This window comes from Mastigoproctus giganteus, chromosome 10, assembly GCF_048544385.1.
Source record: "Mastigoproctus giganteus isolate SK-2022 chromosome 10, ASM4854438v1, whole genome shotgun sequence".
Lineage (NCBI taxonomy): Eukaryota > Metazoa > Arthropoda > Arachnida > Uropygi > Thelyphonidae > Mastigoproctus > Mastigoproctus giganteus.
Window position 1 is genome coordinate 141,352,645 of NC_143584.1, and position 21,744 is coordinate 141,374,388.

Consider the following 21,744-nt stretch of genomic DNA (forward strand, 5'->3'; position numbering starts at 1 on the left):
CAATCAACTACCCGCTGGCTAAAGGCAAACTAGCCAGCAGGTAATTGGTTGGTGGACCAAACTTCTGCACATCTATCCTACATCTGTCTTTCCTCAATTTGAATTTATGCCCTCTCAGGTGATTATTCTGAGCAAGAGGAAGAATCCCATCAGCATTGAGAATGCTCACCATTCAAGGCTTTATACACCTCAATCAGATCACCTCGCAGGTGCCTAGGCTCCAGACACTGTAATTTGCAAAACTTAAGTCTTTCTTTGTAAGAACAACCCTTTGTTCTGTTCACTAATCTTGTTGCCCTTCTCTGTACTCATTCTAACAGCTCTACATCCTTCTTAAAATGAGGCCTCCAGACCTGTATACAGTACTCAAGGTGTGGCCTGACCATTGCCTTATACAAGGGGATAATCACCTCCTTATCCCTGCTAGAAAAATTCCTGTATATCATTGACAAGACACCATGAGTTACCCTTGCAGACTGTCTGCACTGCTCAGAAAACTTCATATCTGCCTGCACAATTACCTCCAGGTCCTTTTCATTCTCTACCACTGTCAGTGTAGTACCACAGAGTTGATACGTTGCTCTGGGGTTACTGCTTCCCATATGTAGTGCTTTACATTTGTCAACGTTAAACTTCATTTGCCACCTCTCAGCCCATCTGCTCAACTTTTCTAGATCCTGTTGCAGCAGCATACTGTCATTAGTGTCCTTAACAACCCTGCCAGCCTTTATATCGTCTGCAAACTTGGACATTAAGCCTGATATACCATCATCAATATCATTTATAAATACAGAAAACAAAATGGACCCAACACTGAACTCTGAGACTGAGTTTCAAATATGACAGAGCTTCAAAAATTCTTTAAGATTTGGAAGAAAACTGAATGAGACTTGCTGGGCATGAGTTTATAAAGTGCACTTAACAAGAATGTGCTTCATTGTGAGCAGAGAGTTGCAATGCATATACACTGTGAGGACAAATAGGTGAATAATCTGATTGTGACCGATTCGTGCTCTGGCTAAGATTTCCTTCTTTCTGTTTGCACAGAAGCTAAAGGCCCATAACTGTGGTTTTGGTTTTATTTGAAAGAGCTTATTATCCATTTGAGCTTGCCATAGAAGTTTCCATTGTTTCTTACATATCCTTTATATATTAGATCTGTAAGCAACGTGTGGAATGCAAAAACATAATGATGCTGGGTTGGATGGATGTTTGGCAACATAGTCTGCACATTAATTTCCTGATATCACAGTGTGGCCTGGGATTCAGCAAGCAATGACTACTTGCTTGTGTTCCTGAAGATATATCAGCTTACTTCTTATGGTTTTTATTAAAGGACTGGTTGGTGAGGAGGTGCTTTGTAAGGCTAAAAGAATCCATATATATTATACTTTTTTTGATAGAAAGATGGAAAATATTTTCTAGGGCAAGCTTGATGGTGAATAACTTACTATATAACTGCTGCATTCAGTGGGAAGTGATACAGAGATGGTGTTAAAAGGAGAAATTGCTGCAGCACCTACTCCACTATCAGACTGTGATCTATTAGTTACATATTTTTGTAAAATGCAGATAATTTTGTGTGATCAGTATGGGGTTGTTGCACATTGATATTTGCAGACAGACAACTGTAAGAGTATAGATCCTGGGGCATTCACTATCTCTGCAGGAGTAGAGCTCCTGTCCATTTCAGTTGAAAATTGGAGGGGATAATGGAAGAAATTTGCCCTATAGTTGCTTCATTTTTCCCCATATTAATCTTACATCAGTATTTTTATTAAATGAAGTTGCAAATCAGATGTCATGTCTTGGCTCTGAATTTCTTATAATTTATATTATTGATGGTAAAGTGTTTGCAGAATATATTCCATGCTCGGTTTTTTCCTATTTTGGCACTCCTACAATCCTTGTTCCACCAATAATTTATGGGTTTACAGATGCTTGACTAAGATTGTGGGATAGCAACAGATGCAGCTGCTAGAATTTGTTTGGTAATATGGTCAGCAACTGTGTCAATTGGACAAGATTCGATGATCTGATTATCAAAGGATACATGAGAAGTGTACTTTGTCCAGTTTGCCTAGGAAAATTTCCATTTTATGCAGTTTTCTGAAGTTATGAAGTGAGTTTGAATTTTACAGGTTAATGGGTAGTTATCACTGTTGAGTGGATCATCAAGAGCTGTCCACTCAATACTAGGAAAGAAGAATGGTGAGCAGATAAAGATATGTATTGCAGAGACTGTTCCTGTTGGGAGATGGATTGGCGAATCAATATTTAGGATGGTTAGATTTTGTCCGTCAATGAGCATTTCAATGAGTTGTCCTCATTCATCTACACTGGCGTTCAGAGAAAGTGCCCTTAAAATTGTAATTGTCGTCCGAATAACATAAGTATATGGCAATATTTCTTACAGATTGCATCAGTAAGATTGACATGCATAGGTGATGACGTAATATTGCATCAGCTGTTACTTTCAGCTATATAAGCACGCACGGCAAGAGATGCAGTCATTCCTTGCTTGTGTCAGGATGGTGAGTTACGTGCAGTTGACGCCACAAAGAAAGAGTGCTATTGTTGCTTTATATGAGGAAGGATGTTCTTCCGATCATATTGCTTATAGAGCGTCTTGTAATCAGTCGACAGTGAGTGAATTTCTATCCAAACTCAAGAATACTGGTTCTGCTGATAGGAAAAAAGGAACCGAACGCACACGAGTCTCTATGCCAAAACAGGACCGCGTTTTGAAGCTCTTATGCCTTAAAAACCGTAAAGTTTCTTCATCTGAGCTGAAAAGAAATGGGAAGAACATACAGAAGTGGTAGCAAGTGCAGTAACAGTCAGAAGACATCTCTTCAAAAATGGACTTGTAGCCAGTCATCCTAAGAAGAAGGCTCTCCTCACACAAAAAATGAAAAAGGCCCGATTAATTTGGTGTAAGGAACATGTCAAATGGACCCCCGAGCAATGGAATTCAGTTATTTTCTCGGATGAGAAGAAATTCAACCTGCATGGCTCTAATGGGAGACAAATAATTCGCCATAGGAGTGGTGAAGAATACCATCCAGACTGTATGGTGTCTGCAGTGAAATTCCCTACCAGCCAAATGATATGGGGGTGCATTTCGTATCGTGGAGTAGGTCACCTACAGTTTATAAAAGGTTCCATAAATGCCAATGGATACCTGGCTATATTGGAAGGCAAATTGCTGCCTACCATTAGAGACCATTTCAACCTGCCAAGTAACTACATCTTTCAGGACGACTCTGCTCCTTGTAATCGGGTGAAAAGTGTAAGTAGACACTTCTGTAGTTACTTTAGCTTCATTTCTGCATTAGAGGTTCGACAGTGTGTTTACATTTGTTACAGGTTAAAAAATGGTTGGAAGAACGGTCCATTGCAACTCTTAGCTGGCCAGAAAACAGCCCGGACCTGAATCCTATAGAGAACTGTTGGCATCATGTGGAATCTGCAGTTGCCAGAAAGAAACCAAAGACCCTTCGTGAACTCCAGGAAGCCATAATTCATGTTTGGAACCACAAACTATCAGTTGATTATCTTCAGAAATTGATCTTGTCGATGCCTTGGTGTGCTGATGTCATTAGAGCCAGAGACGGTTCAACTAAATATTAATTTGCACCTTTTCATTTTGAACTTTTCATTTTGTTTTCATTTAAAATGATAAACTGAAGCAAACTGAGGGCTTTTGATAAGATTTCAGCCATAATTGTCGTGTTTACCAAAACTGTTGTATAAAGGTTGCAAATGCTCATTTTGGAATATTTTGAGAGCACCTGTCAAAAATTACTTAGCTTTGCCTTGACTATTAATAAATATATTTTGTTTATATTTCTATTTGTGATGCTAGTCAATGTAGCATAGCATTGCGAAAAAGGGTTAGAAATGTGAAATTCCTAGGTGATGCGCTTTCTTTGAAAACCAGTGTACATTGGGAGAACACCATAATGGATGGTGTCACTGAAGTTGCCCAATAAACAGAAAGGAGTTGGCAAATGCAGAATAAGATCGAGTTCATAAATGGTACAAGGATGATTGAGTGGTAGGTAGAGTGTCAGAGTAACACCAATTGCTATATGCGTAGCAACAGCTTCAATAGAGGTTTTTAAAAGAATTCATCTGCAAGGGACTCGTGAATCTGTGAGAATGGCTACCCCCACTGTGAGCATTATTTGTAACAAGTTTCTCTTGTTGGAAAAGAGTATAATTTTTTATCGAGGGAGATAACTGTGGTGTTAAATGTCTCCTGTAAGCAGAAACCAACTGGATTATGATGCTTAATTATCTCATGAGTGTCACTGATATTGCTGCAAAAGCCTCTGCAATTCCACTGGATGACGTTGTTCGCTGTTTCGATTTAGATGGAGCTGAGTCTGTCTGAGGCAGCCAATTTCAATTTTTTGAGAAAATAGGACTTGTGTCTATTTCATCCTCTGGATAATCTCCAGAATGGTTTCATCTTGACTGGAAATTTCATTGGTATCCATAAGGAAGGAGTCAAATGGCCGTTTGCTAATGGGATCTGAGTTCTCTGCTTGAAAGGGTCTATATGATACCACCCACATGGGCCCAGAAGGTTCTATGTGAAATCATGATATCACCTGCATGGACAGGAGGTGGTATCGTGACAGGTATGTTGTTAGCTCTGCTTGCTTTGAGGATTTAGGTACAGAAAAGAACAGAGATCAAGCCCATTCAGAAATAGAGATGCTTGGCGAAATTGGTGCATCAATCTGGACTGATGCTGAATGAAATTTTTTAGAGGCTTCAACATACGTAGGTCTAGGCATCTGTAGTTGTAATTGCTTTCTTGCTTCTGGTAATGAGACTTTCTTTTCAATCTTATATTTCACAATTTTTAGAGAAGGCTGGGTGGTTGCCTTTACAACTTGGGCAAAGCAAAGATCAGGCATTGCAGTCATCTTGAGTATGTCTTTCAATCCACAGTTAGGACAAAGTCACCTCAACAGACTGTGAGTGTCCAAATTTCTGAAACTTATAACATCTTATTGAGTTCAGAATAGATGGGTGAATGAGACAGTGTAAATACCCTACTTTCACTGATGAAGGTAGGTTTGGTGAGCTGAATGTCAGCATGATGCTGTGAGTTGGAATAAGCTTGCCATCTCTTTTCAGCATAATTCTTTTTTGCCTATTTCACTTTCTGATTCTGCAGTTCCTGAACAATTTCTTCCTCTGAGACATTCATTAGGTCCCATTCTGAAATTATGCCTTTAGAGATATTAAGTGTGGCATGTGGGGACACCTTAACTGGACTGTACCAAATGAAGTGAATTTGAGTAGAGACTCAGTGTTTGGAGCTGGTGATCTCAACAAGCAGGTTACCTGATTTCAGTTATGCCATTCTTGGGGAACCAGCTATGGTCTCAAGGCATTTCTGTATGAGAAATGGTGATAGATTGCCTAAGGACTGGTTTGTTAGTAAATGCAAAATTGGCGAAAACTTGAGTAGTCTATACGGAGAGCATCTGTTCTCAGCCTCTTTAGATCAGATGAGTCATTATCAAGTTGATGCAAATCCACAGGATTTGGATTTGCAGTCTTAATTGGTGAAAAATTGTCCCAGTCCATATTTTGCTCCTTTTGGCCCTAGGTGTTTGCATTACCACCCAGGTTTCTGGCCCTGTCATGGGGAGCAGTGTCACAAGGTGACCAAGTGGCTGAGTTAGTTAGTTAGTACTGTTAGAAATAGAAACAGAAAGGTGGCTTTCCTTTCTAGGCCTTTTGCCCACTTCTTGTAGTACAAAAGAGCTACTCTAATTTATAAATAAAGAAAACAGTAGTTGAAACAAAATATAATCTATTCACTTAAAGGCTCTTTGGAGATAGTGCTTTGAAGAACACACAGAAATCACATGGCTACGGAATGCTTGGCACCTGGGGTCACCCATCTAGTAGACACTAACTCATATGCAACTGGTGATAGACAACGTGATCTAGGAACGAGTGTAGCCATGTGCAGGCGAAGTTTTTACGGCTCCGGAAAATAGAAGTTTTTTCTGTTTTATTAATTTAAATTGGCATATTAACTTATCTTCTAGAGTAGCTTTATATTCCTAGTTACGAAACTTAGTTTAAATTTTAACTTAGATAGAGATTTTGTAGGTTATTACTTAGTATCGGTAAGGGTATCCAATCCACGTGTTATACAAGTTTGCAGCTCTGGCAAACGGAAAGTTTTTTAGCTATATTTAGCCGCTTTATTGATTAACTGTTATATTAAATTATTTTCTATAAGTAGCTTATAGAGCTAGTCAAGATCCTTGGTTTATTCTGAATTGAGACAGTGAGATTTTGGAAGTTAATTAATACTAAGTGTCTGTAGATTTACCGTTTGTAACTTGCCACCATTTTTATACAATACGTTATATCGAGAACTAGATAGTGTTAGCTTAGTATAGAATAGTATAGTATATAATATTATCAATTAATCGGTGAAATTTATTAATCTTGTTAAACTTCATTGTCAATTAAATTGTACTTTTTAACTAAATACACATAACGACTTAGATTTACAAACATAACGTTATTAATTAATACATAACTTGATACGGAAGGTATAAAACGAAACTCAGAGATAATACTCGATACTGAAAAAAATATATATAGATATACAGTGTTATAACTGTGTTGGGATACAAGTTTAGGGTTATAATTTTGTACTGAAATTGAATCAAAATCATGACTCAGACCAGAGCAGCAAAGCAAAAGGCTCAAGCTAATGGGAGTGCTGTGGCTCAGGGGGAGAACTGAGGGGGGGGGGAGTTGCCCTCTGACTCACAGCTTTTTAAAATGCACTGCTTGCTTGACGTTTGTGGAGCAATCAGGCATGGGACATGATATTGCCAAGGGGAAAGTCTTTGTGTGCGCACAATGTAAGGAGTATGACGAAATCAGGCAACAACTCAGCATTGTTATGGGCCTATATGAGAGCTTGAAGGACAGGGTGGATGCCCTCAAAGGATCTAAATTGAGGGGCCCATTAAGCTCTCAGCTGCCCACATCAACATCAGAACTTGATCACCACGCAACACAGTGGCAGCCCCCAAGGCAGAATGCGCTGGTCCCACAGGAACTAGTAGTAGTAGTTGTTATTGACTCTGTTGTCAGGGAAATGGGGAACATGGTATATAAAATGGATACGTGGAACAGGACCAGGGTATGTCTGTAAAGGGCAAAGGTTGATGACAGAGTGGATATCATCTTTTAAGGGCACAAAAGACGATATTGTTGTACACGTTAGCACTAATGATATTAAGAGTAGGAGGCCTGTGGAATTACTTAACAAGTACAGGTCATGTTGAAAAAAAAGCCGTGAATTAGGGTTGAATTTTAAAGTGTCTGCAATTCTGCCCATACACGATAGGAAGGAGTATATGATGAGAGCCTTGTCAATCAATTCAGCCCTGGAAAGATTGTGCAAAGCTCAAGGGCTAGAATTTTTTTCAGCCTGGTCTGTACTTTTTAACAGGAAAGACTGCTTCTACACGGATGGGATACACTTAAATAGAAAGAGTGCAAGAATATTTGCTGATGCTATCCAGGCAGTATTAGGTGGGTGGGAAAACTACTAGCTTGGGGGGGATACAAGGACTAATAGATTAACAGTAGCCACTGGCAGAGGTGAAAGTGATTCTTGTACTGCTTCTATGGGAATGATGGGCAGCAGCAGCAGTGCATAGCACACGCTTCTTGATTAGACTGGGGTTCGAGCCCGTGACCACTAAATACGGAAGATGCGGGAAGGTCAGGGAATGACCACCGCATAACCCAGGAGCAATATGGCCTTAGTTGCTAATGCTCCTAAAAACCAAATAACAACAACAACTATGGCAATGAGCAGCAGCCTGGAAAACAAGATGTAGGATATTTCAGAGACTGCTGGGAGTCATTGCAGTACAAGTAAACACATGGGTTGTGTTAAGGTAGCTAAGAATAATGAACAGGTGCATGTATACTTGCATATACACCAATGCTAGGAGTTTGGTAAATACATTTGATGAATTTGAGTTATTGCTCAAAACATCAAAGGCAGATATTGTTGGGATACCAGAGACGTGGTGTCACACAGATATAAGGAATGCACAACTGGAATTTGGGGAGTACAATGTGTACAGGAAGGATAGACAGGATAGGAAGGGAGGAGGGGTTATGCTATTAGTTAAGAAACACAAAATCCAAGGAACTGAAGCCAGTTGACAGTGCAGTGTTGAGTCAGTTTGGTGTGACATAAGCATTGGGAGATCAAAATTGAGAGTAGAAGTGTGTTACAGGCCTAATGACTCTGATGAGTATAATAAGAAACTGTACAGGGAAATAGAGTGGGCCAGTAAACCAGAGAGTCTTATAATGGGGGATTTTAACTTCCCAGATAATGACTGGAATTTGTGGGTTGATCACTCGCACACTAGTAAGGCTTTTGTGGATTTATTGGATGATTGTTTTCTACATCAGCATGTTCGGGAAGAACTAGAGGGAGTAATACTCTTCATCTGATTATCAATAGTGATTCTTCATGCATTAAGAATCTGCAGTTTAAAGGAACCACTAGGTGGCAGTTTGTTTGTTTGTTTGTTTTTTTGGTTTTTAGGAGCATTAGCAATTAAGGCCATATTGCTCCGGAGATATACGGTGGTCATTGACCTTTCCACATCCTCCGTATTTGGTGGTCACGGGCTCGAACCCCGGTCTAATCAAGAAGCGTGTGCTACGCACTGTGCTCCTGCCCACTAGGTGGCAGTGATCACAGTGTGCTGAAGTGGGATTTACTCAAAGAGGTAACTACCATCAGGGGTAAAGGGAAGGGTTTTGCTTTCATAAAGGTGACTAGGGTGGTCTGAGACAGTATTTAAATTCTATACGGTGGGACCAACTGATGATGTTACCAACAGCAAATTGAAAATGGGAAGCATTCAAAGAATTAATCTTGGAAGCTACTAGGCTTTACATACCAACTAAGAAATATTGTTCAAGGTTTAGGCCTAAATGGATGTCAGATGAAATAATGAGATATAAGGCAGAGAAGAAAAATGCAAGGGATACATATAAATTAATGGGTGACATGGAAGCCTATGATAGATATGAGCTGGTCTGTAACCAAGTCACAAAGGAGATTAGGCAGGCAAAGGCAGATTATGAGAAATCTTTGGCAGACGATGCAAAGAGTTCTTTACCTATGTAAACTCTAGAAGGAAAGAGATGAATCAGATTGGTCCACCGGATATTGATGGTTCAACTGTTGATGATATTGCTCAGCAGGTGACTAACAAACTAAATCAGTATTTTGCATCTACATTCACACATGAGGAGATATTTAGGAAGGGGAATGTCAGAGGTGAATTAAACTCTGGCAGAGTGATCTAGATGGTCTTGTAATAACTGAGAGGAAGGTGGAGGAGAAATTGTTGAAGATAAACATAAAAAAGGCACCCAGGGTGGATGGGATCTATCCAGTTATATTAAAGGAGGCAGCAAAGGAAGTAAGCAAACCCGTAGCCATAATTATGAGAGCTTCTTTGGACTCAGGGGAGGTACCCATGGACTGGAGATGCGCAAATGTGGCCCCAATTCACACAGGAAGATCAAAGGGCGACACAAGTAATTATAGACCTGTTAGTTTAACTTCTGTTCCAGGAAAATCAATGGGGGCACTGGTTAAAGAAGCACTGCAGGATCAACTAGACAAGACTTCAGTTATAGCTCGTACACAGCATGGTTTTGTTAAGAGAAAGTCTTGCCTGACCAATTTGACTGGATACTATAATGTGGTCACAAAGGAACTGGATGCACATGGAAGCCTGCTGAACAAATTGGAGCAGTGTGGCACTGGAGGTAAATTGCTGCTATGGATAAAGGGATGGTTGATTTGGAGAAGACAGAGAGTGGTAATCAATGGACACTACTCATCATGGACTAGTGTTATTAGTGGAGTCCCTCAGGGTTCGGTGTTGAGTCCATTGTTGTTTTCTGTATTTATAAATGATATTGATGATGGTATATCAAGCTTAATGTGCAAATTTGCAGATAATACGAAGGTTGGCAGGGTTGTTAAGGACACTAATGACAGTATGCTGCTACAACAGGATCTAGAAAAGTTGAGTAGATGGGCTGAAGGTGGCAAATGAAGTTTAACATTGACAAATGTAAAGTACTACCTATGGGAAGCAGTAACCCCAGAGTAACATATCAACTGTGGTACTACACTGACAGTGGTAGAGAACGAAAAGGACCTGGAGAAAATGGTGCAGGCAGATATGAAATTTTCTAAGCAGTGCAGACAGTCTGCAAGAGTAGTTGATGGTGTCTTGTCAATGATATACAGGATCTTTTCTAGCAGGGATAAGGAGGTGATTATCCCCTTGTATAAGGCAATGGTCAGGCCACACCTTGAGTACTGTATACAGGTCTGGAGGCCTCATTTTAAGAAGGACGTAGAGCTGTTGGAAAGAGTACAGAGAAGGGCAACAAGATTAGTGAATGGAACAAAGGGTTGCTCTTAGGAAGAAAGGCTTAAGTTTTGCAAATTATATTGTCTGAAGACTAGGCACCTGCAAGGTGATCTGATTGAGGTGTATAAAGCCTCGAATGGTTTGAGCATGCTCAATGCTGATGGGATTCTTCCTCTTGCTCAGAGAGGGCATAAATTCAAATTGAGAAAAGACAGATGTAAGAGAGGTGTGGAAATTTGGTACACCAACCAGCTACCCACTGGCTAAAGCGGGTAGTTGGTTGGTGGAACAGACTTTCATCCTTTGTTGTGGAAGATGATAGCCTAAATAAATTTAAGGCTGAATTGGACAGGTATTTGGAACAAACGGAGGGGTGAAATGGGAGCGTTGTTTTTTTTTTTTGTTTTCCAGAGACCCTTCATTAATTTGGAGCTCTGCAGCTAGTTCTTTGATGCTAATATGACAATCTTCCAGGATTAATGCCTCAATTTTTACGACACTTTTCTGTTGCAGTTGCTGGGTGTTCTGGGATTTCTTCATCATGCACTGAGGTTCTTCCACATTTGAATTTGTTATACCAATGTGTAACAACTCTGTAACGTGGGCAGTCTTCTCCATAAAACCATTCTTCATGAATTATTACAAGTGTTTTTTCTTAAATTTAAGGGTGAACTAGGCAAACATTTGGAGTGACCGGATGGGTGAAATGGAAGGGTTTTTTTTTTTTTTTTTTTGGCTAGCTGTAAAAGCTTGCTTTCTTGCACCATATGCCTCAACTAATGTTAATGAATAAATTTTATTTTTTGGCCTTTGGAACATATCTTTCATATGTGTCATATGCAATCAGTCTCCATTTGTACTGACTTGCATATGTGTCATATGCAAGTCAGTACAAATGGAGACTGATTGGCCTCTGTTTTTCCTTTTTGTTTTTCGTCAAGGTTCTAGGAATGTAACTGTGGCAAACAATGAAGACTTCCTGTACTCATAGATTTATAAACATAAATATTTTTTCATATCTATATGTATGAAAAGATTTTGATTTCCATGAAGGAGACAGGGTGATGGACTGAAAAAAAAGGTTGGGAACCACTGGTACAGAGCAATGGTATGGCCACATCTTGAATACTGAATACTGGTTGAAAACCTCATTTTAGAAAGGTCACAGATCTGGAAAGGGTGCACAGAAGAACAATGAAATTAGGTGAGAGCACTAAAGGGCATTCTTATAATGAAAGACTAGAGTTCTAGAAGCTAGGAATCTGCATGGAGATCTAATAGAAGTATTTAAAACACTGAATGCTGAATGCATCAATTTCCCAATACTAATATTATATTTTTATTTTTTTCATTAGCTACCTTTTCTGAATTTAATATTAAAATTTATTTTCTTTCTTCTGCAGTAACAATCATATAAAACACTTAATTACACAACACTCAATTTTTAAAATTTCTTTAAATGTTAAATTCTGGAACTCTATTCTTAGCAGAAAGGCAAATATTAATGATTCTACCTTACCCTAAAGGATATTTCTAAGTTTTCTCCTCCCCATATATCCATGCCTTTGTCATATTCACCAAGTTCATGAAAATACTTTCTTTCCATTGCAAATAGTCCACCAGCCATTGTGGGAGATCTGCAACAAATTTCATTTACTTTTGGTTAAAAAAAACATTAGATATTTAAATTTTCCTATAACACCAAGCTTTTGCCACTGAATTTAAATTAAGAGATTAGAAGAATGAATGTACCTAACATTTTGTGGTATGATGAGAAAAAAAAAAAAAAATCTGAAGTCATACATACAGTTAGTTTGGTAATATTTGCAAAAAATGTTTCAAATAGATTAACTGAACATACAATGCAATTATATAATTAATATATAAACCTATTTGAAATTTACATAGACCAACTTCTGCTTTTGAGGATGCTTTGGTTCTTCCAATGACAGTAAACAAAAGGCAGTGGTCAGCACTTGAGCTTACACTCATGTTAGAGAAACTATCATTATTCACAAAGTAACCTATTATAAAGTGTAAGAAAGCATTAGAAAGGTTTGAATAAGTTAAAATAATAGATCTATCTTTTTTCTTTTGCAAGTAGCATAATCTAGAGGAAAAGACTTAAATTAAAGGGCAATTTTGACTGAATATAAGAAGATTCTTTTAGCCAAGGGTTACTAACTACTGGAATAAATTATTATCCAATCTTAAAACTAGAGAGCTTATATAAGTTTTCTTAAATTTTCTATAACATACTATAATTTACTATTTCCTTTCAAGGACACAGCCACTCTTTTTACTTCACACAGCAATCTATGGGTACACAATTTGCACAGTAAATTGTGTAAAACCAATGCAGTCATTCTAAACTAGAAAAGTGAGATGGGATTGTTGTCAGCTACAATGGATGTGCACGACAGCTGTGCAATCATACAATAAAGACTTTGCTGTTTGTGCTCCAAGACATAGAAAGTGTCATGTAAAATGACACTTTCTAGACCACAGACCATAAGTATATTTGGTATTGTGGAGATTCAAATAAACAATGTGACTGAATACTAAAAATTGGATAACATGTCTCCACTCTATAATGAAATTTGGTTGACCATACTGAAACTGCATCACCTTAGTGTCAACCATCATGGTGGCTTATATTATGCAACAAAAGGTTTTCTTCATTAAAAAAATAATTATTTCAAGGGTGTAAATTTTATATGGTTACAGTATATTTACATTTTTGTAATGTGTTTGGTATATGTGCAAAGGTCAAAAGATAGTGCATACAGATTTGTTTCATAAATCTGAGGAAATAGGTACACTTCTTTATATGGAAATATCACAATAGGCATCCATATGTATGTATACATAACTGACAGGTTGAGGAAGCTTGGTAGACATAACAAAGGCATGCTGGCAAAACCATACATCAAATCAGCTGTATATCTGCTATAGAACAATTAGAAAAATTTACTATTCAGACATACCAACATTTTCTAGAAAATGCAGTAAATGCTCTTTAAATGCAGTAGGAAAGGCAGACATCTAATGTCTACTTCTGAAACTTCTCAAGCATGAAGTGGACTAAACCAGACAGTTTAGTGATGAACTTCAGTTTCATTTAGGTGGTTATGTGAATAAACAGAACCCCTGCATCAGGTGTTTACAAAATCAACGTAAATCCTATCAACTCCTGTCCAGCAATGGGCAAATAGAGAGTCATAATCAATTATTTAACAAATTAGTTGATTATGAAATCGACAATAAAAAACTGGATATATGAAAAAAAAAATAATAAATAGCAGAGGAATATACAGGGCTATTAAAATTAAAGTATCTATGTAGAGGGCTCTGGAGCAAGTTCTAATGCCCTTACTGAAGAGAAATTTTAACAACAGGTACAATAAAAAATGCGCCTGCCATTTATTGGAAAAAAAAAAAAAAATTAGTCACAAAATTTGTCACTATATGGCACTGTGGCAATACAAATCACTTGAATAGTGCTACAATTGTTCAATGTGTCCTCCATTTTGGTCAACAACAGTTTCCATTCAAAGAACAGCATTTTCTACAGCAGAACATAACATATCAACTGGAATAGCCAGCACATGACATCTAATGCTGTCCTTCAGATCTGCCAGAGTTGACATCCTTCCCGATACACCTGGTTCTTCAAAAAACCCCACAACCAGAAGTCGCATGGGGTGAGGTCCGGTGATTGGAGTGGTCAAGATGTCTGGAAACAACAGCTGATGACCCGTTGTTATTTGTTTTTTTTTTTTTTAGGAGCATTAGCAACTAAGGCCATATTGCTCCGGGATATGCGGTGGTCATTCCCTGACCTTTCCACAACCTCCGTATTTGGTGGTGATGGGCTCGAACCCCGGTCTAATCAAGAAGCGTGTGCTACGCACTGCTGCTCCTTCCCACCTGGCTACGGAGTAAAGTGTTGCCTTAGCAATCTTTTGACACACATCTTGCATGAATATAGTAACCTGAAGGCACCCATGGTGTTGCAGCTCTGGTATTGCAAAATTTGCCAACATTTCATAATATCGCTGTCCAGTGACGGAACAGATGAGGGGTCCAGTCGGCGTTACCTGTTCAAAAAAATATGGCCCGATCATGAATGTGGCCGTAAAAACACACCACACTGTCATTTTTGGAGAAGGCAGCAACAGGACCTCTTGGATAACTTGAGGGTTTTCTGTTGCCCAAATGCAACAGTTGTGCGTATTCACTTGTCCATTTAAGCAGAAGTGGGCTTCATCACTCCAAAGGATGTTCCGTGGCCAAGTGATATCCACTGTCATTCGCGCCAGAAACTGAAGTGCGTATGTGAAACGAATATCTGCATCACCATGCTTTAGCTGCTGTAGCATGTGCATCTTGTAAGGATAATACCGCAACACCTGACGCATTACTAGCCTTACAGTGGAATATGGCATGTCCACTTCACGAGAAACAGCTGGCACACTTGCACTACCACATGGAGATTGACATCATATATCCACGGCAGCCATAGCCACATCTTCAACATGAGAAGAGTCCACTCGTTTTCGACCTTTACCTAGTTGAACACCAAGATGTTGCTTCAAATTTCCTGTCGCTTCAAATTTTGCAATCATTTTGCGGACAGCACAAACAGTCATAGGTCTACGCCTTATGCACTTCTGATGGTGGAATTCTCCGATAGCCACGGCTGCATTTTTGCTGTTCTGATAGTACAGCTTCACTAATAGCGCCTTTTCCTTCAACTTTGTTGGCATTGCTGCTGTAGTGCAGGCAAACATCTACTGTGTGATTTTGAAGAGACCTGCTTTGCTTTATACAGTACAGTAGAGCTGAGTAGTGGCGCTGTGTCAATAACTTACGTTATTGTACCTGTTGTCCAAATTTCTCTTCAGTATGAGCCTTAGAACTCACTCCAGAACCCTCTGCATAGAGCTACTTTAATTTTAACAACCCTGTATATTCAAAGTGGCAATAAAGTTCCCAGACTGGTGCTGTTGCAGTCATGTTCAGTGGGTTTGAAAATAAACAGAAGCAATAAGTTATAGTTCAAACTTCCTCCAACAGATGGTAAGACAGATTGTCCAGTAAGCTAATGGATTTCAAGTAACAAACAATTTCATAGTAGCATCACGACTTTGCAATGGAGCAACAAATGACTACCAAATTCTGCTTTGAACTGGGAAAATTTACTATAAAAATGTATGGAATGTTAAAAACTGTTTATGGTGATGAAACATTAAGTTATCAGTGTGTGAATGGTATAAGTGGTTCAAAGATGAACATGAGAAAATGAGGGAGTTGCGAAAGTTCAGGAAATTGTGACAAGAGACTGCCGTTTGACCCGCAGAATGATGAGTTGTTTATGAATAAGGACATGATTCATCAAATTCTGTGTGAAGATTTAGAGAAAAGGAAGGTATGTGAAAAAGTTGTGAAACAGCCTCACAAATGAGCAGAAGTAACAAAGAGTGCCACCAATCAAAGACTTCATCCAGACTTGTCAAGACAATCTTAATTTTCTCAACTGTATTGTCACTGGAAATGTGTTGCGTGTTTCACTATGATACAGAGGCAAAGCGTCAGAGCATGCAGTAGACCAAGGCTCAAAATGTTTTATTTATAGAAGTTCAGGATCAAGATGATGCTGATGTTTTTTGACACCATTTGAATCTGACCAAGGAATTTGTGTCTGAAGGGCGGATGGGGGAGGGAGGGAGGGGGGGGAGAGAGAGAGAGAGTCAATGCTGTGTTCTATGTACAGGTGTCTCAAAGACTACTGAAGCACATTTCACAGGTGAGGCCACAATTTTCAGAGAAAGGCACTTAGTTCTTGTTGCAAAACAATGCCCCACCCATTCTGCACTTGTTGTGAAGGCATTTCTGATGAAACATGCTATTGTACAAATCAAACTTCGCTCTTCTCTCTCTCTCTCGATCTAGCACCAGCAAACTTCTTTCTCTTGCCCAAGGTGAACATTGCCCTCAAAGGAAAGAGATTTCAGGATATTAATACAAGTAATCTCTTCTGCTTTAACTTCAGGGCTTTTCTCAATATTCTCAAAATTCCTATTAGTTTGTTTTATTTGATTCATTATATATTCTACAACTGCTATGTGCCTTAATGAAATATGACGATCCAGCCTTACAGGATGGACAGTTACGCTCCAATACATTCAAGTACAATTGGCACATGCGTTGCTCTTCTCTTTCATATTCTAATTTTTATACTGCATGAATTATTAGAGCATTCAAGGATGATTGGGATACTATTGCTATCCTATTTCCTCCCATTCTCCACCCAATTTAGCCTCTGCTTATTACTTACCCTCTTATAACACCCTCATTCCATCATATGCATATAATTGTTCTGGCTGCTATCTGTTATTCTGCCAAAAAAAAAAAAAAAAAGTGAAGTAAAGTGCAGCCATTATCAACCCACTGCAGGATGGAAGCCTTCTCAACAATTCATGTTGAGGGAAATGGACCATAATCTGTCACGCTGGTCCAGTGCGGGTTGGCAGATCGACCGTATTCAGCAGTCAGGGGCTTGAACCCCGGTCTGCTCAAAGAGCGTGTGCTACTGCACTCCCGCTCCTGCCCACTCGGCTACGGAGTGCATTTGCCAGTAAGTAAGTATTCAGCCAGTAAGTATTCTGCCAGTAAGTTACTAAATTGTTAATATATTATTTTTTTTTTTTTCTCACTAAGGCCTCTTGACCTATCATCAAGTTGTGCAGTTACTGGCAAGTAGCAATCAAAAACAGATAGCTTTTGTTGATTATTAATCGGATGTACTGAATGGTGCTACCCTTAATAAAAATACCATTTAATGTGTCCTTTTACTAATAATTATCAATTTATTAATAATTTTTTTTATAGCTCAGGGCCCTTTTACTTTTTCCTCGCAGTATTATTAACCAGCCTATTTTTTATGCTGGGCACTAATATCTGCTATCAGCATTTTCGGCTTATACTCTTCTCATTAAGGCTTTATACTTTTTTTTTTTTTTTTTTTTAAATACATAGTTCCCAATATTTTCTTATATCACAGTCTGATCATTGGTTCAATGGCATTAAACAGTTCATCAGTTCTGTTAAATTTATTTTACAAATTACATACCTTTACTTTATATCTTGAACTAGTTTGTTCAAATTTTGTTTACTTTAATATATATACACATGAGACACATTTAAAAAGTTTGTGGACTGAGTAAGAAAAAGGTAGTGGTAGAATGTAAAAAATTTCTCTACTTAACATATAATACTTCAAATAATAACCCAGCAAAGTTTCGTACAGTTTCTGTAACATCCTTTTTTTTAATTACTGGTCCTGAAGTCAACAAAGTTGTAAGAATGAGGAAAGATGGGGGCGGGGGGAAATCAGTCACCATGCAGTCACCCAATATTTGGGTGGAAAGGGACTAACACCAAAGGCAATTGCTCAGAATAATTGCCTGAGAGGGCATGAATTCAAAGTGAGGAAAGACAGTTGTAGGATAGATGCGGAAGTTTGCCTTTAGCCAGTGGGTGGTTGATTGCTGGAACAACCTTCCATCTGTCATTGTAGAAGTTGATAGCTTAAACAGATTCAAGGTAGAACTAGACAAACATTTGGAGCAGGTGGATGAGTGAAATGAGAAGGGGGTGTGTGTGTGTGTGTGTGTGTGTGTGTGTGTGTGTGTGTGTGTGTGTGTGTGTGTGTGTGTGTGTGTGTGTGTGTGTGTGTTTTTGGCTGATGCTATATAAGCTTGCTTTCTTGCATCATATGCCCTTGCTAATGCAATTCATATGGATGTGGTTATAGCACTGGGGAGGATGCCCCTTCCTATTCCATGGTTAAAAAGTGGGCAGCAGAATTAAAACAATTCTGTGGAAGACCTCCAACATCCGCCACTCCAAATGTTGCTGACAAGTGTTCATGATCTGGTGATGAGTGATCAATGAATGACAGATCAGTACACTGCCAGCATCTTGGGCATCTCAACTGAATGCATGTACTGCATAATAACAAAGGCTCTCGCTATGAAAATGGTACCAGGACAATGAGTCCCAAAGTTGTTGACAGCAGATCAAAAATGCAGTTTGAAGAGTTGAAGTCAAGTGAACATTTGCATTGTTTTCAAAATAATTGATTATTAAATGATTAATTAATTATTAATCATTCAATTATACCCATTACTAGTCCTCAGTGAGTTACAGTGTGGTGTATCCTTTTCAAGATGGATATTTGGACATGTATTCACTAAAGAAAAAGTTCATTTTCAAATTGATTTTTTGGAATAACCTTTTTTTTTTTTTTTCTTAAGGACTATAGAACTGCTAAGAGTGACACTTGATTTCAGAAGATCTGGAACCAAGGCCTCTTGTATGATAGGCATTATGTTAAACTTTTTTTTTTTAAATGAATAAAAATATTTTGGAAAGAGACTGTTGTAAAAGATTAATATTCCTAGGTGGATGACAGAGATCTTGCTTAGTCACCCTCTTTTCTCAACTGATTAAATCCATGTGATTATTTCTTGTAAATTTAATTCAGATAAAGCATTTATCAACAATCCACAAAGGCAACAATAAAACAAGAGGTATACTGAATTTTCACAGAAATTTTTTTGCTAGCTGTCTTTATCATAAGGACTTCATTTCCCAATATCCAACAGTACTTATAACAGCTGATTCATGAAATTCTTACTGTTTTCAATATATGTGCAGATTAAATGGTCAGATGAATAAATAAAAATGGTTATGCTGAGTGGCTTAGAAAGGTCCCTGCCACAAAACTTAGGGTATCTATTTTAGGGTACTATTTCCAAATATCAATGCCTCAAAAAAGTTTTAAAAAATGCTTGCTGTATGTAGTAGTAGTGGCACATGATGCAAGAAAGCAAGTGTAGGAGCTTATGCAGCATCAGCCAAAAAAAAAAAAAAAAAAATCACACCATTCCCTCCAAATGCCTGTCCAGTTCCTCCTTAAATTTATTTAACCTATCAACTTCTACAACGACAGATGGAAGTTTGTTCCAGCAATTAACCACCCGCTGGCTAAAGGCAAATTTCCGCACATCTATTCTACATCTGTCCTTTCTTAATTTGAACTTATGTCCCCGTAGGTTGGTTAATAAAACAGTCAACTAAAATAGAGCAATGGGGATCAAAAATCAACTTTCTAAGCCTTTTCATGCACAAAGACATGTACAACTATTTTAAATTTGAATATACAAAACAATGGCTAGCCCAGTGTACTCACATGGAACCACAAGGAAAACAGGTTGAAAGAAGAATGACAGCTTCGGAAATGCAGTATGAGAAAAACAGCTAGTTATATTTGCCTAAACCAAAAAGAAACCAAGAAATAATGAAAAGAATTAACAAAAATATATGCAAAATTACATAATTAAATAGAGATCTCATATAGAATGACTGGACAACAGAAAAATCCCGAAACAGATTCTGAACTACAGAAAAACAGCTATGAACAGCTATAAGCTATAAACTCATTATGAAACAGCTATAAGCTATAAACTCATTATGAAACAGCTATAAGACTCAAATGGGTAGAGCAGCGTGGTTTATTATTTTTTTGGCTTAAACTGCAAATTATCAATTTTCATTGCTATAAAGAGATCAACAAAATGTTACACAGGCAGACTAAGCTAACTGAACTAAAAAGCTATTCAAAAACAGTATCTGGCAAATTTTCCTGTATATCATTGACAAACCCCCCATGAGTGTTCTAGAAGTCCTCCACTGCTTGGAGAACTTTTGTCTTATTTTGTTCTCTATTATATATGTTAATATATCACATAGTTGGTATATTAACGTGAGATTATTGCTACCCATATGCAGTACCCTACATTTATATTTAATAATGCATTTAATATTTTAAAAATATTTGTAATTGACGATGAATATATATTTCTATCCTGGCTAGCTTTGAAGGTTGCACAGTAATTGTTTTATGGGATTACATTGCACATATCAAGGACAAATAAGAAATAGAGACAAAAATATTACTATTTTCTTTAATGTTAGTATTACATCAGTAAATCTCCTCTAAGAGTTTGTCTAGTTCTTCCTTGAATTTATTCAAGCTATCCACTTACACAACACCCCTGTATGCAGTAGTCAAGATTTGGCCTAAACATTACCATGTTAAAGAGGACAATCTCCTCCTAATCCCTGCTGGAAAATTTTCCTGTATATCACTAACAAACCCCTATGAGCTATGCTATCAGTCCTTCACTGCTCAGAGAACTTCATGTCTGACTTCACAATTCTTCCCCAGATCTTTTTTTGTTAACCATTATCCTGAGTGTGGTACCACACAGTTTGTATGTTAACCTAGGATTACTGCTACACCATATGCAATACTTCACATTTGTCAATGTTAAACCACCCTCCTAACCTGCCAGTCCAAGAAGAGCAGTTCCTATGGATAACCACTCTTTGTCCATTCCTTTAATCTATAGCAGTAACATGCCACTAATGCCCCAGCTCCAATTTGTACAGAAGTCTTTTATTTGGAACAGTTGTCAAAAGCCTTTCTGAAATCTAAGTATACAATGTAAAAATTATTCTTTGCATCTAGTTCCTTTATTACTGTGACATAGTAACAAATTTTTAGATTATTTCATAATGAAAATAGCCATTAAATTTCAATCAGAGTAGTTATTGGTTGCCCGGTGACATTCAATAACCTAAATGCTATATAAACAAAATAACTAGGTGCCTCCATAACCAGGTGGGCAGGAGCAGCAGTGCGTAGCACACACTTCTTGATTAGACCGGTGTTCGAGCCCATGTCCATCAAATACAGAGGATGCGGAAAGGTCAGGGAACGACCACCGCATATCACTGGAGCATATGGCCTTCGTTGCTAATGCTCCTAAAAACCAAATAACAAACAAACAAAACAACAAAATAACTTATGTTCAGTGCACAGATCCACACATATATACAACTCAAGTAATTTAAGAACTATGATTAAGCAAAAAATATAAAAAAAATTATGAAAGATTAAAAACAAATTAGAAACACAAACAACCTGGGGGATACTACACTAACACTGATCCCCCACTGATCAACGTTAGTATAGTAGCACAAGAGAAAAAGTACCTCCCATTATTTTATATCTATGAAGCAAAAAGAGATGAAAGAATCATAAATTATTGCAAGGTAAACAATGCATGTGTGTAAAGCAATTTTCTTTTGATTACATCAATTTGTATAAATTATTAGAATTTAA

The 21,744-nt window shown here is 38.0% G+C and overlaps 1 protein-coding gene across 1 annotated transcript in view; it reads right to left on the minus strand.

Annotated features, from left to right (window-relative positions):
* Positions 1 to 21,744, minus strand: part of Pgant35A (polypeptide N-acetylgalactosaminyltransferase 35A) — a 165,344-nt gene that overhangs the window by 60,522 nt on the left and 83,078 nt on the right. The window contains exon 5 of the mRNA XM_090383032.1: positions 12,007 to 12,124. Within this exon, the coding sequence (XP_090239158.1) occupies positions 12,007 to 12,124 (118 nt within the window). The remainder of the gene's footprint in view (positions 1 to 12,006; positions 12,125 to 21,744) is intronic.